Source organism: Astyanax mexicanus, chromosome 13 (assembly GCF_023375975.1).
Source record: "Astyanax mexicanus isolate ESR-SI-001 chromosome 13, AstMex3_surface, whole genome shotgun sequence".
Taxonomy (NCBI): Eukaryota; Metazoa; Chordata; class Actinopteri; order Characiformes; family Acestrorhamphidae; genus Astyanax; species Astyanax mexicanus.
In genome coordinates, this window is record NC_064420.1 from 43,365,333 (window position 1) to 43,385,196 (window position 19,864).

At 35.9% G+C, this 19,864-nt stretch overlaps 1 protein-coding gene across 3 annotated transcripts in view; it reads left to right on the forward strand.

Moving 5' to 3' along the window:
- Positions 1-18,786, forward strand: part of stat6 (signal transducer and activator of transcription 6, interleukin-4 induced) — a 66,134-nt gene extending 47,348 nt beyond the window's left edge. For 2 of the 3 annotated variants that reach the window (XM_049486511.1, XM_022676873.2), the window contains 11 exons: positions 880-1,002; positions 6,099-6,191; positions 6,303-6,503; positions 7,436-7,530; positions 7,822-7,955; positions 8,985-9,134; positions 11,786-11,846; positions 12,901-12,960; positions 13,390-13,425; positions 15,643-15,735; positions 15,946-18,786. In XM_049486511.1, the coding sequence (XP_049342468.1) occupies positions 880-1,002; positions 6,099-6,191; positions 6,303-6,503; positions 7,436-7,530; positions 7,822-7,955; positions 8,985-9,134; positions 11,786-11,846; positions 12,901-12,960; positions 13,390-13,425; positions 15,643-15,735; positions 15,946-16,003 (1,104 nt within the window). In that variant the 3' untranslated portion in view covers positions 16,004-18,786. Of the gene's footprint in view, positions 1-879; positions 1,003-6,098; positions 6,192-6,302; positions 6,504-7,435; positions 7,531-7,821; positions 7,956-8,984; positions 9,135-11,785; positions 11,847-12,900; positions 12,961-13,389; positions 13,426-15,642; positions 15,736-15,862 lie in introns of all 3 variants that reach the window. The other variant, XM_049486512.1, reaches the window with a different exon arrangement.
- The last annotated feature ends 1,078 nt before the right edge of the window (positions 18,787-19,864 follow it).

The following is a 19,864-nucleotide window of genomic DNA, read 5'->3' on the forward strand; positions in this document are numbered from 1 at the left end:
TGACTTATACAATGACTAAAGCTGCGAGAAAATTTACACTTCTGGATTTGAGTACATCGTTTTACACCAGTTTTACTTTAGACTTCAATGGCACGAGGTATCTGTGCCATGTGGATTAAAATTCAACAACTCCTTGCTCAACTCAGTTCTTCAGAAAAGCAATGAAAACCTTTCCACGTTTTTTAATGGACTATTTACCCATATGTTGATTAAGATCAATATAATCTTGAGGTTATTTTTATAGCTGGTTTAACTGTGGGATGTAAAAAGCTCTGTCAGTAAAGCTCTTTTTTTTACTGACATGGTGCAATCAGACAGGACTAAAATAAGTGAAGATGTCTGGTAATAATTTCTTCACCTCCACCCCACCAGGTGAAACGAATCACAGGGTTCGTACGGTCATGAAAAACCTTGAAAAGTCATGGTATTTGAAAATAGCAATTTCCAGGTCTGGATCAATTTTGGAAAAATAAAATCACTCTGAATTTTTTGGAAAAGTCATGACAATTTGGTCTACAAATCTTTGTGTTTCAGTTTATCAATGGGGAAAATCTATTTTGGGCTAAACAATACTTCAGCTTACAGTTAATTCAGTGATTTAGCCCCATACAATGAAGCTCTCAGGACCTACTATTTTAGACCTACAATAATAAATTTTAAATATAGTTTTAGTTGATTTTTGCTTTTATTGTCTTTGTCTGCACTGATGTTTTAAAAATCGTATGGTCATAAAAAATTAGCCTTGAATGCATGGAAAAGTCATAAAAAGGAGCTTTTGGGAGTTGAGCTAGTTGTGTGCCTCCTATTCTATTGTGTCCCTACAGGAAGCTGTAATATTGAAACACAATGGTTTTAATTACCCTGATTTGTTTTCCACAGTCCATAAAGAAAATCAAGCGAGCCGACAGGAAGGGCTCTGAGTCAGTAACGGAGGAGAAGTTTGCCCTGCTTTTCACCGCAGAGATAATGATCACAGGCTGTGAGAGCCCCTGCAATGTCCAGGTAGGTCTTATCATAATCAATCAGTAGCAGTTTAAACTGCAAAACAACATTTTTTTTTTAAATTAGTGCAACCCTAGGTGAATTCTACTCTGCAGAAAGGAAGCTGTTTAGCACCAGGTTTAGAGAACGCTGCTCTACATGGGAACTCTGTCACCAGTGACGTGCAGACGCTATGGCCCAATGTGCTTGGGCAACTGCCCTTTTGCCGTCCTTGGCTGATATTGCCCGTCCGAGGGAGGGGAAAAAATAATATAGGCAAATATGATTTAATATTTCAACAAAATTTTCTTTATAATTCGTAATTTTTATTGAAGTTTCGTAAAACAATGTTTTCAGAGTCAATCATTCAGATTCAGACACCTTGAGAGAGGTGTAGCGGGTAGCGGGGGACACGCAGAACGCTTCACTAGGATAAAAAAAAAAAGCGCAGCACACGACTGGGCGGCTCTTCAGCCGACTAGCAGAGACCCAAGAGCAGTTTGAAGATGCCGTGGGAGTCGAGCGACTGCCCTGAAGGTGAGCTTGAAATGTAGCCTTCACAGTATTACAGGACATGATCACAATCAACTTCTCTAAAATCCGATGTCGTCTAGTTTAGGACGTTTAGTGATCCTAAATAATCTGACAGCCACCTACTGTGCCACGCTTAGGTAGCAAAAAAAAAAAAAACGACAGCCAGCTAACTTGCAGTCAACGTTTTACACGGCTCAGGTTGTTTTGTGGGAGGCTAACTAAACTAAGTTACATGCAGCTGATAACATTTCATTTTATCCAGCAAGATGAATGACGGACATAAAGCACTATTCGAATTATTCACATGCACGTTGTGTTAATGCAGAAAATTAGAAATGCCCACAGTAAAGAGACGAATACAGGAGAGAGAGAGACTCTTTTTTTGGGGTGGAGGATGCTCTTTCTTCAGGTTAGAGCAAGATTCCTGTGCACGTCCCTGCCTGTCACAGTAAAAGATGATATATTGTCCCAGGATTTATTGCTGTAGTATGTGTGTGTGTGTGTGTGTGTGTGTGCGTCAGAGAGAAGGAGATCAGACCGGACCAGCGCGAGTGGCTAAAATAAAATCAATATCGAGGGCGGCAAAAGTTATTGCCTCCATGTTAAAATATCGTACATTAAGTAAATGTAAGTACAAATACTTCTTTACGTTACTTAGGTAGAAATATTGGTTATCTATACTTTTTTAGCCAACTTTTTACTACTTTTTCTACTTTTTACATTTTCACACACTTATCTGAACTTTCTACTCTTTACATTTTAAAAATAGCCTCGTTACTCCTATTACATTTCAGCTTGTTTTTATACCGGCTTCTCATCGTTCAATATAAAACCCCTATCCAGATTAATTTCTCTATCCAGATAGAGTGAATCTGATTGTGATTGGATGTAGAGAAGTATAAACATATACCATCCTGACTCCCTATTGGTTTATACTGTGATCCATCACACCTGCACATGCCCCCCCCACCCCACACTCCCGCAAGAACATAGCAGACATATGCATCCTAGTATGAAGATGCTCCGTTCAGAGACTCAAGAAAACTCCAGACAAACTCCAGTCCAACTAATCTTTAACTTTAATATATTTACATTCTACTAAAATACATTCATTTACAATCAGCATATATGCAGCTGAAACAGGAAACAGCCTAGTGTACCCTAAATGTATCAACATTAGCATTTTAATATAACATATAGGGGGGTTAGTGCACTATAGGACTTTTACAGGATTTTTTACTTTTACACTTTAATTAGTTTTGAAACCAGTGCTTTTACACTTTTACTTAAAAAGTAAACAGCTGTTGAGTTGATACTTCAGCTTTTACAGAAGTATTTTTAATCCTAGTATCTTTACTTCTACCTACAGAGTAATGAATGATAATACTTTTCACTCCTTTGTTTTTGCGACAGGCCCAACTGCATATAAAGGCATGCTTATGTTTTTTACTGTATATAGAAAATGTATCATATTGAGGCAAATTTTGAAATCAAATTGTTGAACACTGTTCGTCCAAAAATACATGCATGGTTGTACACGTGTGATTGCACCAAACTGAGAGTACTTACAAAGCACTAATGCAATCAGTGCTTTAAATCTAGAAGAAGTTGTCAGTGTGGAGAGAAATGACGAAGGATAAAAATAGACACAGTAGATACTTCATTGATCCTGACGGAAATGTAGGGGTCAAATAGATTAAAACAACATTCGATTAATGCAGTCAGTATACACAGAATGCACAGGAAGAATTTTTGTTCTCCAGTCTGTGTGAAAATGCATTTGACATTTGCACTCACAGCCAATCATTTTCAAAACGAGCTTTAACAGGCTGTGGAATGGTGAGTTGAGTTGTACATATTGAGTTTGTAGATATGCCTGCGGAGCTTGGCACAGGCTGTAATGCTGCATGTCAAAAGAAATTTTTTTTGAGGTAAAAACAAATATATTCAAATCGTGTCAGTTGTGTGGTTGCCTTGTGGTCAGCATGCAACACCAAACAGTGTCCTGTTTAAAGCTCTCTGCTAAAACTAGTGGAGCTGTGTTGATGATAAGAGCTGAATACTGGCAAGAACCTGGTAAATACAAGTAAAGCAATAAGGAAAAGAAAAGATAATAGGGAGAAGAATCATACTGATAGAAAAGCACAATCCATATTAGGACAGAATTTAAAATAAAATTTGGGTCTGAACCAAAGTAGCACGTGTGAAAAGGCCTGTGAACCATGGTTGAGTTTGGTCTGACCAAAATAATTGTTCTCAGTTCGAATCTACTGAACCATGGTCTGATTTGTATGCAGTAAGAAACACTATTCTAGATGGTTCAGACTTTTAGACCAGTTACAGGAATATGATTGGTGAAGAATTGGTGTTGTGCTGAAATTCGACTTTGCTTGCTGTGCAGGCGAATCACGCAGAAGTATGAACACAAACATTTAAACTAGGAATTAATTTATTTACTGTAATTTATTTACAGTTGATTAACCTTATTTCTATTATTAATAAACAGAAATAAAAGGAATCTGAGGAAAATCTTCGAAATCTAACAAAGAGCTAAAATTCAGCAAAACACCTGAAAAAGCAAAGCAACTCACTGAACTCTAACATAACTAACATTCTACAAACCAAGTAATATAAATTATAAAGAGACTCTGCCCACGTAACTGATAGCGACAGAATAAGGTAAAGTTCTTTAGCATGCTTACAAAACTAAGTGGACCAAATATTGGCCATATCGAATTTATGATGTGCATCATGATCAGGAGATTGCCGAGTCCTGTTCATGCAGCTTGCCATCAGCTGCCGGAGGCCTGAGAGCACAATTGACTTTGCTCTCTCTGGGTGGGTAGATGGCACTCTTTTCCCTTATCAGTTCAAAGGGTGATGTCAATCAGCACAAGGCGTCTGTGAGCTAATGTTTTAGAACCGAGTCGCTGCACTTTCCTCCGAGTGCGCTGTGATGCTACTCGGCAATGATGCATAAGCAGCAGCTCCAAAAGAGGAGGAGTCTGTGATAGGGGAGTCCTAATGAGTGGGTTGAGTAATTGGCCATATAAAATGATGAGAAATAAAATAATTAAATAAATAAATAAATAAATCCAGGTGTGACCAGACAGGCCCTAATTTTTGATCAAAGCCATAACTACAAGCACGATTCACTTCATCTTTAAAAGATTACTCGCTTTGTTTAGTAAGTAATCTAGGAAAGATGAGGCAGCAGACCAAACAGTGGAGAGTCAGGTGTGCCAGCTTACCTGTGCCAACTTGATAAGCTTTCAAAGTATGATTTGTGAAAGCAGTTTGGGTTGTGAGACAAACATTCTGGAGCCAGTACTTTTCCTTATCCCAGAGGTGGGGTACCAGTAACACTCTCAAACAGGCAGGAAGACTGTGACTGTGTCTGAAACGTGAGACATGCTGCTTCTTCAGACAGGGTTCTGAGGCAGGAAGACACACAGTCATGTCGGATACTGATATTATTTTTCAGATTATCAAACTAACTTTAATATCAGACAAAGAGAAACTGAGTAAATATAAAAAGCACTTTAAAAAAATATATATTTATTAAAGGGGAAAAAAAAACTATTCAAACTGATCTAGCCCTGTGTGAAAAAGTATTTGCCTCTAAACCTAAAAGCTGCATCAACTGCGATCAAGCTTTACTGATAACTGGCATCATCATTATCATTTCACATCTCTGTGGAGGAATATTTGCCCACAATTTTTTACAGAATTGTTTTAATTCAGCCGCATGAACTGCTTTTTTAAGATCGTACCACAGCGTCTTAATCAGACTTTGGACTGGATGAGTTGTTCATGCCCTTTTGGAATATTGTTGGTCAGCCGGTCACTCCTGGGAAGGTTCACTAGTGTTTCATGTTTTCTCCATTTGTCCCAAAAGCTTTAGAAATGACTTTGTAACTTTTTCCAGACTGATAGATGATCAATGACTTTGTTTCTCTGTTTTTGTTTTTGTGTTGTTTTGTTTTTTTTTTCCCTTAGATTGCAGCATAATGTGTTGATTTCTAGATATTTTAGCTGCTTCATGTTGTCAGGCAGCTTCTATTTAAGTGATTCCTTGATTCTACAGGTCTGGCAGTAACCAGTTTGTTTTTTTCCCCTTAATAAATAACATTATAATTTAAAAAGTGCTTTTTTATATTTGCTTAGCATCAAACAGTGTCCTGTTTAAAGCTCTCTGCGAAATTCAACTATAGCAGTATATTATGATACAGTTAGCAGGACGATATATTACGTTATTTGTAGCAAATGTTAGGAAAAAATAGCAGGGAGAGAAATCATACTGATGAAAAAGCACAATCCATATTTAGACGTCAATTTGGGTTTGAATCATTTAAAGAAGTGCTTTTTTATATTTACTCAGGTTATATTTGTCTGATACTAAAGTTTCTTAGATAATGTAAGAAAATGTAAGTATGACTCTGTGTAGCGCTTTTTGCAACAAATGTTGTCACAAAGCAGCTTTACAGAGATACGAGTCCAAGCCTCTTATGAGTAGCACCACAGTGATAGTGCCATTTTATACTTTAGTGCCATAATTGTACTTTTTCTTTTTCTTATTCTAGATGATCACGCTCCCTGTGGTTGTAATCGTACATGGAAGTCAGGAGAACAACGCTATGGCTACAGTCATTTGGGACTGTGCATTCTCCGAACCTGTGAGTAGCACTGACTTTAAATGCCTTAGAATTAAATACAGCCAAAATTATTTATTTGAATAATAGTTTACATCATTGTAATAATTGGTCTTTTCGCTTGGGCGTCCTCAGAATAGGATCCCGTTCGTGGTACCGGAACGCGTTCCGTGGAGCCAGATGTGTGAGGCTTTGAACAGTAAGTTTATGTCTGAGGTGCAGACCAACCGAGGTTTGGATAGATACAACCTACACTGCCTCGCTCAGAAAATCTTCGACAAAGATGTCTCAGGAGACCTCAGCAGCACGCCGGTATCTTGGGGCCAGTTTAACAAGGTATATTCTATAATGTTACTTACTGTATGTCATGGCACAGTCATATTCTGCACAAACACACTTACTGTATAATGTAGAGGGGCGAGGGATATAACCATAATAATATAACATGAAATTTCACAGGTATTATGCTATAACAGTATTTTTTGGAAAATAATTCCAAGAATATACTACTGCAACAAAATAAATGAAAAATAAATAAAAAAATATCCATAAACCTTTGCTTTTGTAAACAACAGTAACTTACCAAGAGTCTAATTTTCTATAAAACAGTATGAATGTAACTAAATGAATAATGTAAAAGTATGTATTTATAATGTAATGTATATTATAATTTAATGTATAATAATAATTTAAAATAGAGTACACAGTAAATAGCAAAACAAATGCAAAATAGTCTGCTTTCATGACTATCGCGAATAAAACTATTATCACATTATAGCTTTTTTTTATCACTTCAGAAATTATAATGATATATGTACAAAATAATATGGCACATCTTTAATACTATATATCTTATACACCATTAGGAGATTATTAGAGCTAAACCTTTTCAGTTCAGGCCATTAATATCCAAACACTCCTTAACAATAATGCTGTTTTTCTAGGCAGCCCAACAGAATGTTAGCGCTGTTACGACAAAAATCTACGTGATAATATAATGTGATAACATAATACTGCAATATTGCAATAATAGTAATTGTATTTTTGTGAACAAAAACAAATGACAATTTTTTTTGTAGAAATTGTTAAGACTGAAAAGGGGCCTGGGGGTTTCACTGTATATAAGTATAAATATAAACATAATTTTATTACAATTTTAAAGGAATGCATCTGGTTCCTATTGTACGATTGACATGTGATGAACACACATATAACAGATGAGGCCATAAAGACTGTTTTTTGAGATATAGAGACATTTTCTATTGCAGGAAGTTCTGCCTGGACGAAATTTCACCTTCTGGCAGTGGTTTGAGGGAGTGATTGACCTGACCAAGAAATGTCTGAAGGCTTACTGGAGTGAAGGGTAAGGGTGTTGGTTATATTAAGAATGAGTTCCTTGGATTTTAAAGATTTTACCTACATCGAAAAATTGTAAAATTAATACTGTCACACTTCCTCAGAGAAGTTAGTAAAATGTTTTCACTTTTTCCAGGCGCTTCTGTTAATCTGATCATCAGGAAATGTAATGAACACAGTGTAAAGGACATGTGGTGTTTTTTTAAATGAGGTTGTAGGATTTGTGATATATGACAGCAGTGAAATGTATTCAGTGTATTTACTGATCCAGTAATGCCTGTGTTATTGTTCACTGCAGGTTGATCTTTGGCTTCATTGGGAAGCAGCACCTCCATGTTATTTTACAAAACAGACCAAGTGGCACTTTCCTGCTGCGCTTCAGCGACTCGGAAATCGGAGGCATCACCATCGCCTATGTGGGGCCCAGTGAGAGTATGTGTTATTAAAAATACCTTTCTTTTCCTTTGTGTTTTATTATTTATTTCTGTTGTACTATTTTTTATTTTTTATAAATAATTTTATAAATATATTTAGGCATTTATATTTAGACTTTTACAGACTAGGGTTTCCTAGACAAGAATTACGCCTATCCTTGGAATACACAGCAATTTGAATAGAGGTTTCCCACTGAAAGGAAAATATAGTCTACGACTGGTCTTCCAGGGTATGTTGTGTGAAAGCCTGTAAGGTTTTTGGTGCATGGGTGTCATTTAATTAAAATTAAAATACAATTATAATTTGCAATGATGTCCCCCTTAAATTTTCCGGTCCTAGAAGGATATACATTAATACTAAAAGCATCCAAAATACATAAGTAAATACATTAGTAATACATATATAAATTAATGGATGAATGAATGGATAAATAGATAAAAACAATATCAGATTAAATATACATATGTTTGCTGTCAGCTTTGTATCTCCAAAATGGCAGCTTTACAGAAAAAGAGAAAAAACTTTATACATTCCTATTTTAGTACAATCTGAAGAACAATGGGCAGATTTACATTTTGTAAAAAAATAATTAAGAAGCGGCAAAAATAAAGACTTTTGCCTGATAACAACAATGTACATGTGATACAGATGAAATGGTAAATATGACAAGATATATCGATAGATATATTGTATGTTCAGTACAATAATTTAAAACATTATGCTATACTATTCTAAATACTATACTATTGTATTAATATACAACAAAGTAGTATTCAATAGTTTAAATAGTGTACAGTGTTTTGATTTTTTTTGCCAAATTTATATAAATGTAGAGTTATGTACCATATATTATTTATGGTCTATATATTTTCACAAATTATTGTCATTTTACAGAAAAAATATGTTATTTTTTACATTTTTTGGGAATAAGCATTCAAAATATCTTCTTTACCCTTTAAACCTATTTTAAAATGAAAACTGGACGCCGTTGTGCTCTTTCTGAAGTTGCTGTCTTTTTCTCTACAGATGGAGGCAGGAAAATTCAGAACATCCAGCCTTTCACCAAAAAGGACCTGGACTCCTCCGGCCTTGGCGACCGTATCCGGGACATCAACTGCATCAGTCATGTGTATCCAGAAATGCCAAAGGATGACGTGTTTAAGAAGTTTTATACAGGCAAGTATGAAGCATTTAGTATGGAACTCCCCACTTAAGCAGAGATAGAGGATGACAATGCATTGTGCTCTATATGCCCGGTGGTTGCTATGGAATTCTTGTTGGTTGTTATGGTGTTGCTAAGAGCTTTCTGGCTGGTTCCTGTGGTGTCCCAAGTGGTACCTAGGGTTTTGCTAGGCAGGTGCTAGGGTATACCAATTGGCTGCTTAATTGTTGCCAAGTGGTTGCTGTGGTATCTTAACTGGTATCTGGAGTGTTGCTTGGCAGTTGCTATGGTATCCTAGGTGGTTAGAACACAATTGGGATAGAGTCAACATTTCATCCATTAAAATAAAAAAAAAATGGAGATTATATGTTTACCTTATATACATGTAAACTATTGCCCTCCCTTTATTTCTATGTGAAATCCATCTTAAAATAAAAATAAATTGTTGCTAAACTATGCAGAAACTATACATTCAATAAAAAAGCACAGAGCATTATTTATAGTTACAGATAATAAGACTCACTCAAGCTCTGCTAGACAGCAGGACTAACAAAACTAGTTTGATTAAAAATCTGAGATTTATTTTAGTCTGGAAGAAAATCATCATTGTGGAGCTGACTGTGCTGATTGGTTGGAGGCTGAACCATCCAGAAAATTGCTGTCACACTGCAAATAAACCAGACCAGATCCGGACCGGGACCACCTCTTTTGGTCAGGCCAATTTTTGAAAAGGACTGTGGTTCACAGCAGCAGTTTTTTTTAAACCTTCTATTTTGGGTAACCAAATACAGAGGGTTTGAAGGTGCCCTTAATGTCAATAATTGCTCTGAGGTTGACAACGTATTTAAAAAAGCGGACAAAGCATTTACATGTCCACGTTTATCTCAAATAGTCTGGCCAATTTTCACCTGACCCACATTTTAATCACACTAGGCTCAGGGTTTAAAGCTACCTTATGACACCCTGCTGTTTACACGGTCATATCTCGGGTAGAACAGCAGTCTCAGTTCATGTTGAACAAATGGAACATTGAAACACAGCAGCTGTTCTGACCCAGTGTGTTCATCAGTGTGTTTTCAGTGCTGTTTCTGCTTCCTCATTTCTTGCTTGTTTCTGCTGCTGTTGTGTTTATTTCCCCTATTTAACTATGCCATTTCATTGGAAGGGGCAACAGCTGAGATTAACTTAGATGGAAACCTCCAAGCGTGGCTTTTCCCCCTGATGCCACTGGAGATAACATAGTAGTTAGCCAGATAAGCAATTTAGCAATCAATGCCATAAATTCTCAATCGCTTTGAGAGTGAGATCCCTTTGCCTCCGTAGAGTTCGCTCCCAAAATCTGTTCCTCTCCTGATAACCCAGGCTAAACATCTTAAATGCTGATTTTTGATAAATCAGAGCCTGCACCGTGAATCTTGCCTGTTTAGTCTGCCTGCTATTTGAATATTACATAACATCATTTTAAAACATTGTGAAAAGGAGAGAATAGAGGTTCTTAGCCCTGGTCCTGGACACACCCTGATTCAACTATCCAGCCTGTTAAAAAGTTCTTCCTGGGTGTCTTGAGGTGTGTAAACAATATTAATAGAGAACATTCTAGAACAGTATGAATAAAGAAAACATTCTAAAAGAGTATAAATGGGGGAACATTTTGGAATAGTTTAAATGGAGAACATTCTAGAACAATATGAATGAAGAAAACAGAAAAACAGTGTGAATGGAGAACATTCTAGAACAGCATGAATGAGGAAATATTGTAGAACAGTATGAATGTGGGCTGCACATTCTAGAAAACTTTAAACGGGAGAACATTCTAGAACAGTATGAATGAGGGCACATTTCAGAACAGTGCAAGTGATGATGACATTCTAAAAGAGTTTAAATGGGAGCACATTCTAGAAGAGAATGAATGAGGGAAAATTCTAGAACAGTATGAATGAGGGCACATTCCAAAACAATGCAAGTGATGAAATTCTAGAAGAGTTTAAAAGGGAGAACATTCTAGAACAGTGCAAGTGATGATGACATTCTTTAAACCGGAGAACATTCTAAAAGAGTATGAATGAGGGAACATTCTAAAACAGTATTAATAGGGGCACATTCCAGAACAGTGGAAGTGATGACGTTCTAGAAGACTTTAAACGGGAGAACATTCTAGAATAGTATGATGGGGGCACATTCCAGAACAGTGCAAGTGATGATGACATTCTTTCAACGGGAGAACATTCTAGAAGAGTATGAATGGGGCAATGTTCTGTTTTAGAACATTCTAGAACAGTGATGAATTAGACAGTTAAATTAATAGTATGAATGAGGAAAACATTTAAGAACACTGTAAATGGAGGATATCACTTTAGAACAATGTCAATAAGTGAGAACAGTAGCCTTGTAGCCTTGGATACACTACCTAGGTCAACCTGGTTTTTGTTAAAATTGTTGCATGCATGACAGTAATAAAAAGTGATTATGCTGGGAAAATATGAATTTCTGATGTCTGAAGGTATATAAATAATGATCCCATTGAAAAACACGTAGTACACCATTATTTTAGATCATTTTTAGGAAAATTAGTACAAAGGGAGCTTCAGAATGCTGACACACTTTAATCCTGTTTAGTGAAGTAAATGAAACAGGGAAGTAAATGTAGCTGTTTGTTTTTCCACAGTTCTGTCTCCGCCAGTCCCTGATGGATACCTGCCATTCAAACTCACCATGGTAGTGGAACCGTAAGTAATATAAAAAAGCATATTTTCTTTACAGAAGCATAAAGAATACGAAAAATATAGTTTACACAGTTGTAGAACACTGTGAAGGGGAGAGAAAATCCTATAACATAATGGGAATGTTCCCGGACTATATGAATGGGGAGAACATTGTTGAATGGTGTAAATGAATGAGAATATTCCAGAACAGTGTGAGTAGATCAGAATGTCCTGCCACAGTGTGTGTGGTGGTAGAGTATCTTTATTGTGAACAGAAAAAGCACCTTCTTGCTTACATGGAATGGGGGAGAAAATTTCCAGAGCTTTCAGAGTTTCTTTTGCCTCTGTTGCGTTACAGTGACCGTAACTGTTGAGCCTGGTCAAAGGATAAATAAAGATTTATCAACTCTTATTTTTCAACACCTCATAGATAGATAGATATTTTCTGTGTTTTGAATGGTGTAAATAGGCAAACATTTCAGAACACTGTGAATTAATAAGTTTGTAGACACTTTCTGACTGCTTTTAGATTAGTAAAGGATTATTTATAACACAACTCCAGGTTTGCTAAAGCTGTTTAACCCCTTTGAGTGTTATAAAATAATAGTATAATATCTAATTTGTACATCATTTTTATAAGTCGCTTTGGTCAAAAGCATCTGCCAAATGCAATGTAATGTAATATTTCGAGAATTTAAAGTGTATTTTGTGGGCTGTTGGCTCTGCAGTGCTGCATCTGTGAATTCAGCTGTGCTCCAGTGCAGTTTTGGTGATTTCCTGCCTAACCACACCTGGTCCAGTTCAACCATTATCTATGATGTTTTGAACTATGTGTGTGTGTGTGTGGTCAGGGACATCACCAATCTGTGCTGAAAACCAGCCCTCCAGAATCCAATCATGCAATTGTGACATTCTATCTGCCATATAATCAGATTTACATGATGATGTAATTAGGCTCTGAGGCAGACATCACATTAATGTATTTACTGTATTTACTGTGTTCTTGTGTGATTGGGTTTGTGGCGTATATTACATTACAGTTTGTGTGTTATTGACTCTGCTCTCTGGTGTGTTTCAGCAATTCCACCCAGATATGCACGCCACAGCCGCAGCCTGAATTCTCCCCAGAAATCCCTCTGTAAATACCTCTTTCACACACACACACACACACACACACACACATGCACACACACACAAACTAAATTCTTACATATCATCTCTGTAATGCAAAGACCTTTTGACTACAAAATGACTTGTTGGAAGTGAATGTAAAAAGAGATTTGAAAAGACATGAAATTTGGACACAATGTAAAAAAAATAATAATAATAATTCTGTAAAAAGAAAAATTACCAAAGTAAAGATACAACGTTTTTACATGACTCATAAATCATGCTATTTCTGTGCAATGTATTGAACCCTCTTATTAATGTGTCTAGCACCCAAAAGCATGCACAAAATATTTTCTATTACATTTAAACTTACAGTTAGATAGCTGTAGATTTTTAAAAAATCTTTTATAAATAATAGCTTTATATAATTTTTTTAATCTTCCCTTTTTATGTTTAGGCAACAGGATCAAGTCCCAGGCCCTCCATTCCCAATGTAAGTATTTTTGTTTTCTGCTACTGCTACTGATATTATATAATAGCATTGCTCAGCCTAAAACTGGAACGACAAACACATTTATTCCTACAGAATCAGAACAGAGAGAAATCATTGTGATGTTCTCTCTCTGTGACTTTCAGTAAAATGACCCTCAATTTAAAACAATAAAATCTCAATTTTTCTATTTTCTATTTATAAATGTCCACAGCAACATAAACACACTCAAATCACAGTTGTCTCTAGCACTGGCAACGTGACAAGATGATTGGCTGATCAGCGATTCAGTAAATGACACCCCAGCTGATGCTGAAATAGTGAGAATTTTCCTCTTTATTTTAGAGCAGTGGGGAGGTGCAGTGGCATTGTATGAGGTAGAGCAAGTCCTCGATAGGACAGTGCTATGAAGACATGTCCTCAGTATCCTGTTGCTCACAAAAACTGAACTGTATAACAAGGCTGTGTCACAGCTAACAGAGAACGTTATATTATTGAAACATTAAAAGTAACATTAAAGACACTAAAACTTAAAACATGAACACAAATAACGTTGCAGAAAACTTGAAACATTGAACATTTTAAGAACGTTAACTGTAACGTTCAGAACATGTTCTACGAACCGCAAGTTGTTAGCTAGAGTGATGCATGGGGTGATGGGATTTGTTTAAAATATTTCAAAGCATTTCTCAGTTAATAGACAGTAAATACAATTTGGTGTATTTTTGCACTTTCTAATTTTTATACACAAGTTAGCATTTACTGATTTAACGGCAGACTGAACAAAGATTAACCAACACCTTTATTTATGGTTCTTTGGGGACTCAGGTACATGCATTGCATAAGTTAAGCTGTTAGAGACATAAAATTTGATGCTCGCATCAAATTCAAAACTCTTACAATAAAATTTGACATAAAATTTGATGCTCGCATTAAATTCAAAACTCTTACAATCGCCTACAAGGTGATGACAGAACAGGCTCCTTCCTACCTGCACTGATCACTCCTGAAGGCTTACCCTACCTCCCGGCCGCTGCGCTCCTCCAATGAACGTCGCCTCGCTTTGCCAAACATTCACACAAAGCAATCCAGACTGTTCTCATACAGAGTTCCCCAATGGTGGAACAAACTACCTCCCACTACCAGAGCAGGAAAATCTCTCACTATCTTTAAGAAACTCCTGAAGACAGAGCTCTTCAAAGAACACTTACTCTCCTAACACCTCTAACTAACTACCTTCTACTACCAGATCAGGAGAATCTCTCGCTATCTTTAAGAAACTCCTGAAGACAGAGCTCTTCAAAGAGCACTTACTCTCCTAACACCTCTAACACACTAACTACTTCTAACCCCATTTCCTTCTTCCCCTCCTTCACTTCTCTATCCCTTTATTTCCCTTTGACCTCCTTTAAGCCCTATCTAAAAATGGGTTATCTTAATTCCTATTACTTTTGTACTTCATTATTGTATGTCGCTTTGGACAAAAGCGTCTGCCAAATGTAATGTAATGTAATGTAATGTAATGTAATGTAATGTAATAAAATTGATAAAAACTGGTTGCATAATCTTAATTCTTAATCGACCGTTTTTTTGTGTTTAAAATATTATTTGCCAGAAAATACAGAGAATCGCAAGTGTACTGTACATTCTATATGCTTAATATTGGTGTTGTATGCTTGTAGCCATTTTGTAAAAATGGTCTTAATTATGTTTCTGAGTGGTATTAACAGGTCTTAAAGTAACTCTTAGGTAACAATATCTCTTATAGGCTGCATTTCTCAGCCTTAAATGATGCAGCAGCCAAAAAAAAAAGGCAGCCTACGTTCAGAGAGATTAGAGAACCAAGTGATTTCTTTGTGTACATACAAAGCAAAAAGGTTAAATACAGGGTCGGTGGAAAATGGTGAAACACAAAGCTTCCCGAGATCCACAGTTAATTTTCAACGTTCTCCCACAATTCCTCCCACAATGTCATGCAGCAATTGAAAGAGGCAGGACCTTTCTGGTGATGGAATTACCAGGGTATCTGCAAGTATGGGTAAAGTGAAATGCTGAGGTAGGCTGTATTTTATTGACGTTCGGTGACGCGTCAGGCGAGAAAAGCAGCTTTCCTCAGCCCCAAGTGGCTGCTTATATTGCTCTTTAGGTAGAGGTAAATGTAACCAGATAAATCCAGGTGTAGTTCTAGCTGTTTATATATGTGCTTTATGTTTTGTGCAGTACTGCTCCTCTTCCTGGACCCACGTTTTCCCCATATCCTGATCCCACCGTGCCGGCAATGTCCTTCCATAATTTCTATGGAGAGGAACCCATGTGAGTCTCCACACACCCACACATCAACACACACACCAGCTCTCTCTATTAAAATGTAACCTTGATTTTGTTATTTTGTTACTCCACTGTGCATGCTGTCTTACCCGTTCTATCTCATTTCATTCAGGAATATTATTTACCATCAGTAAATAACTGCTGCAAATGTCAGATTTGGTAAGTCAGCCCCCCTCCCTTCCTTTCTGTTATCAGGAGAGATCCACATGTCCAAATGGAGCTGGAGGACATTCTGTCATCATTAGACAGCTAAATTATAATACTATCAGAGACTGCAGCCACCTTCTGCTACAGGAGCCCTGACCCCCCCTTGCACAGAAACACAGAAATACTATGTGGAGCATACAGAAGCAAAGCATTATACACAGCTCAACACACAGATGGCAACACTCGCCACCCTGCCTTCGGGGTGCACAACAATTCTGCAAGCTCTGTGTGATCCGGAACCTCTGCTTTACTTCATCGTATCAAGGATAGGAAACAGCTTGGTACACTAAGGATGCTCAGAACAGCACACAAGCTTTTATCCGAGTTGTGTATTTCATTTGTCCCATCTGTGGTGGATTGATTGCTTATAAGTGGACATGCAGGCAGGACTTAAAAGTACACTAAGCTGATTGTTCCATCAAGACCTGATGACAGAGGAAGTAATCGGAAATGTGAATATTACTTAATAGTGTAGTAGGCTAGAAGCCTTGTTTTTTTGCATTTTTGTGTCCAGTTTGGCAATTGTGTCCAGTCCACTATTTTTGTGTCCAGTTTTCTATGTTAAGTCAGGCAAGCAAGTATTATATGACTAACATGTAACATAATATATATATATATATATATATATATATATATATATATATATATATATATATATATATATATATATATATGAAACAGAGTGCTTAGTGTACCTTTAAGCCTGCAAAAGTGGAGAAAAAAAGGGGAAAAAATAAAACACCACTGGGGCCTTCTTATTGGGAGTTTCTTGATACAATATAAACACACTATATGGACAAAACTTTGTAGACACCTGCTTGCATTTATCAGTAATCATATATAGTAACAGCCTTTAATTTAGTATAGTCTTACAGTAGAGGTTGGTACAAATGTTTGACAATTTGATTGCATTCAGCCAAAGAAGGACAAAGCCATTAGTGAGGTCAGATCATTCCAGAAGTATTAAATGAAGCTCCATCACTCACTCACAGAATGCAATTCCACTTCATTTATTAGTTCTATTCCTTCTGAGCTGGCAGTGCTTTTCTGTGGCGAGTATACAAGCTGTTTTAGCAAAGGCTGACTGACTACAAAGGGGTGTCTGGAAACTTTTGGACATATAATGGATTGTATTATGCTGTTTGGATGTTCCTGCCTTTACATGCATATTATTACATGTACACATGGTGTAAATCCATTTTAAAGACTTTAAAATGCATTGTCAAGCTGTTGTGGTTTACTTCATTATTCATTATTCATTTTTTACAGTACATTTCCATGGGTTGCCAAAGCTGTTTTTATTCCTCCAGTGTTTACAGGTGATTTGAACATCTAGATTTGAACATCAGGTTCTTGATCTTGTCTGCCATTGTTCTTTTCAGTGCTGTAATGTGGCTTGTATGTACCCTATTGTACAAAAATATGAAAGATGTCTCATTGAAGGCCTTGAAAAACTATAAAATCAACATCTACACTGTAGCATTCATGTTATAATATGTCATAATTAAAGGATTGAGCTTGTACCAATATATGATTTATTCTAGTACATATCTGTCAGTGCTGAAAGAGGAACAGTCATAAAAAAGGAATGGTCACATATCTGAATTAAACTTATAGAGAATTATAATGTTCATTTATGTAAGGTTAAAAATGCAGTATAACAAATAAAAGGTGGCTACTTCACCACAATATTCCAGCAAGTTAAAACATTATCAGTGTGGAATAACACATTCAAGATAAATTCAAACATTAGTTTAAAGCTGACGTTTGTTTTAAATAATTATCTACCAATACGATATGTTTCCAATACCGTTGTGCATCTGTAGTTTCAGTGGTACAGAGTTTTCTGCATCTTGTATTTACTCCTGTACTTCCTTACTTCCTTGTACACCTTGTTGCTTCTGTGCATACCCTAGCTTCATATTTAAGGTTATATTGTGAGAGCTGAAAGCACCAAAATCTGGGGCGAGCCTCCCTTCTTAAAAATGATGTTTAAAATAGAATTCATTGTGGCTATAGCATAGGAATGGTGCTCAGTTGGGACCCACAGTTTATAGACAGATGTTAACTCTGAAGTCTTGGACTTGGACACCTTTATGCTGTTTAAATTCCCCTGAACAAGCCAGTCCGCTCACATACCACTCCATTTTCTTGTAATATGAGATTGTATTGTTTCTAGATAGCCGTGTAGAATTTGTTTGGCCTTTCTTTCTTGTGCATACTTTTACCTCTGTGAATTTCTGTTTGATTTATTGCCCTGTAGAATTAATACTCAGTATTCATCAGCATAAAACGTCCTATAAAGTGATTCTTTTTTTAACAGTGTATGTACTTAAATAATGTATGCAGCAGCGCTACAAAATCTTTTTCTATGTGTATCTCTTTCCATCTATGTTAAGCTAGTCTTTATGAAAGATTTTCTCTGGGAAGACTGAAGACAGGCTACAGAGGTTTACAGGTCAGTTCTTCTCAGGATAGATTCCTTAATAACATGTCCAACTCTCCAAAAGTGCATAATTATCTTTTACACACACAGGCACACACACTGACATGCGTTTTCCCATTTCAGTGGGAACTAGACAAACCTCAATCGTAATGCAGTGTTTTCCATGTGGCCTTCAGTCTTCAGCCCTTTTTTTTTATATAAAAATCTATGTAATATAATTTCTTCAATATGTTCTTCAAGCTATGGACAATCATGTTGCTTTGTAATAAAACATTTTTTTCTATCTTGTAAAATATCTTTCTTTGTGCTGTGAGTGCTTTGTTGTTGGGGAAAATAGACCATCAAATAAATAAAGAAATAAATAAACAACAAAAGACTTTGAATTCTTCCCACATTGGAAAATTGTTGTCATTTGGTTTGGTTCAGTTCAGCCAGTGAGCACTATTATTTTATTAGAAGAGGACCAAACCTTTTCAAAAGATTAATACAGTAATACACAAACATGCCAAAAGTCATGGGATAACAATATATAAATTGACCGTGAAGTGTTAACTTAGGGGACAACCCACACCTGAATATGTTATCGCTGTTAATTTCCAAAGTTGTGCAGGCATCCACAGTGTCCCGTGTGTACCATGAACTTTTCATAAAAGGCATTATTTCCCACAGTTGAAAACACTTATTCTGCAAGTCATTGTCATAACATTTGTCAAAAAGTAAACACTTTTTTCGTTTTTTTTTTTATTGTATATGTTTTATAGTAACATTTACAGAATTACAGTTATCACAGTGTTTTAACTATCCCGTTTTAATTTCCATCCACTCACACTCAGTCAGTAAATGCTTCTAAAATAATATAATTTATTTTTTGTTTTTTTGTTCATTCATGTGGGATGTCTTTTTTTGCATTTTATCTACGTTCAGTGACGCCGCAGGTGAGAAATGCAGCTTTCCTCAGCCCTAAGTGGCTGCTTATATTGCTCGTTAGGTAGAGGAAAATGTAACCGGATAAATCCAGGTGTACTTTCTTGTGTGGTCATTATATATATATATATATATATATATATATATGTATATATATATATATATATATATATATATATATATATATATATATATATATATATATATATATATACACATATATATGTGTGTATATATATATATATATATATATATATATATATATACATATATGTATATATATATATATATATATATATATGTGCTTTATTTTTACATTATACTTACATAAAATTAAACTTTTACATTTATTTTGTTACAGTAATATATTCTAATATATATATATCGCTTTTTATTGCTAAGAATATTATCACAAATAGATATTTGACACAAATATATTTTGTATATATTTTGTAATGTATCATGTAGTTTGACTAGCATTTTTAAAACCTTTGCTACTCATTAAATGTTTATGATGGAAATACATTCTTAAAACAA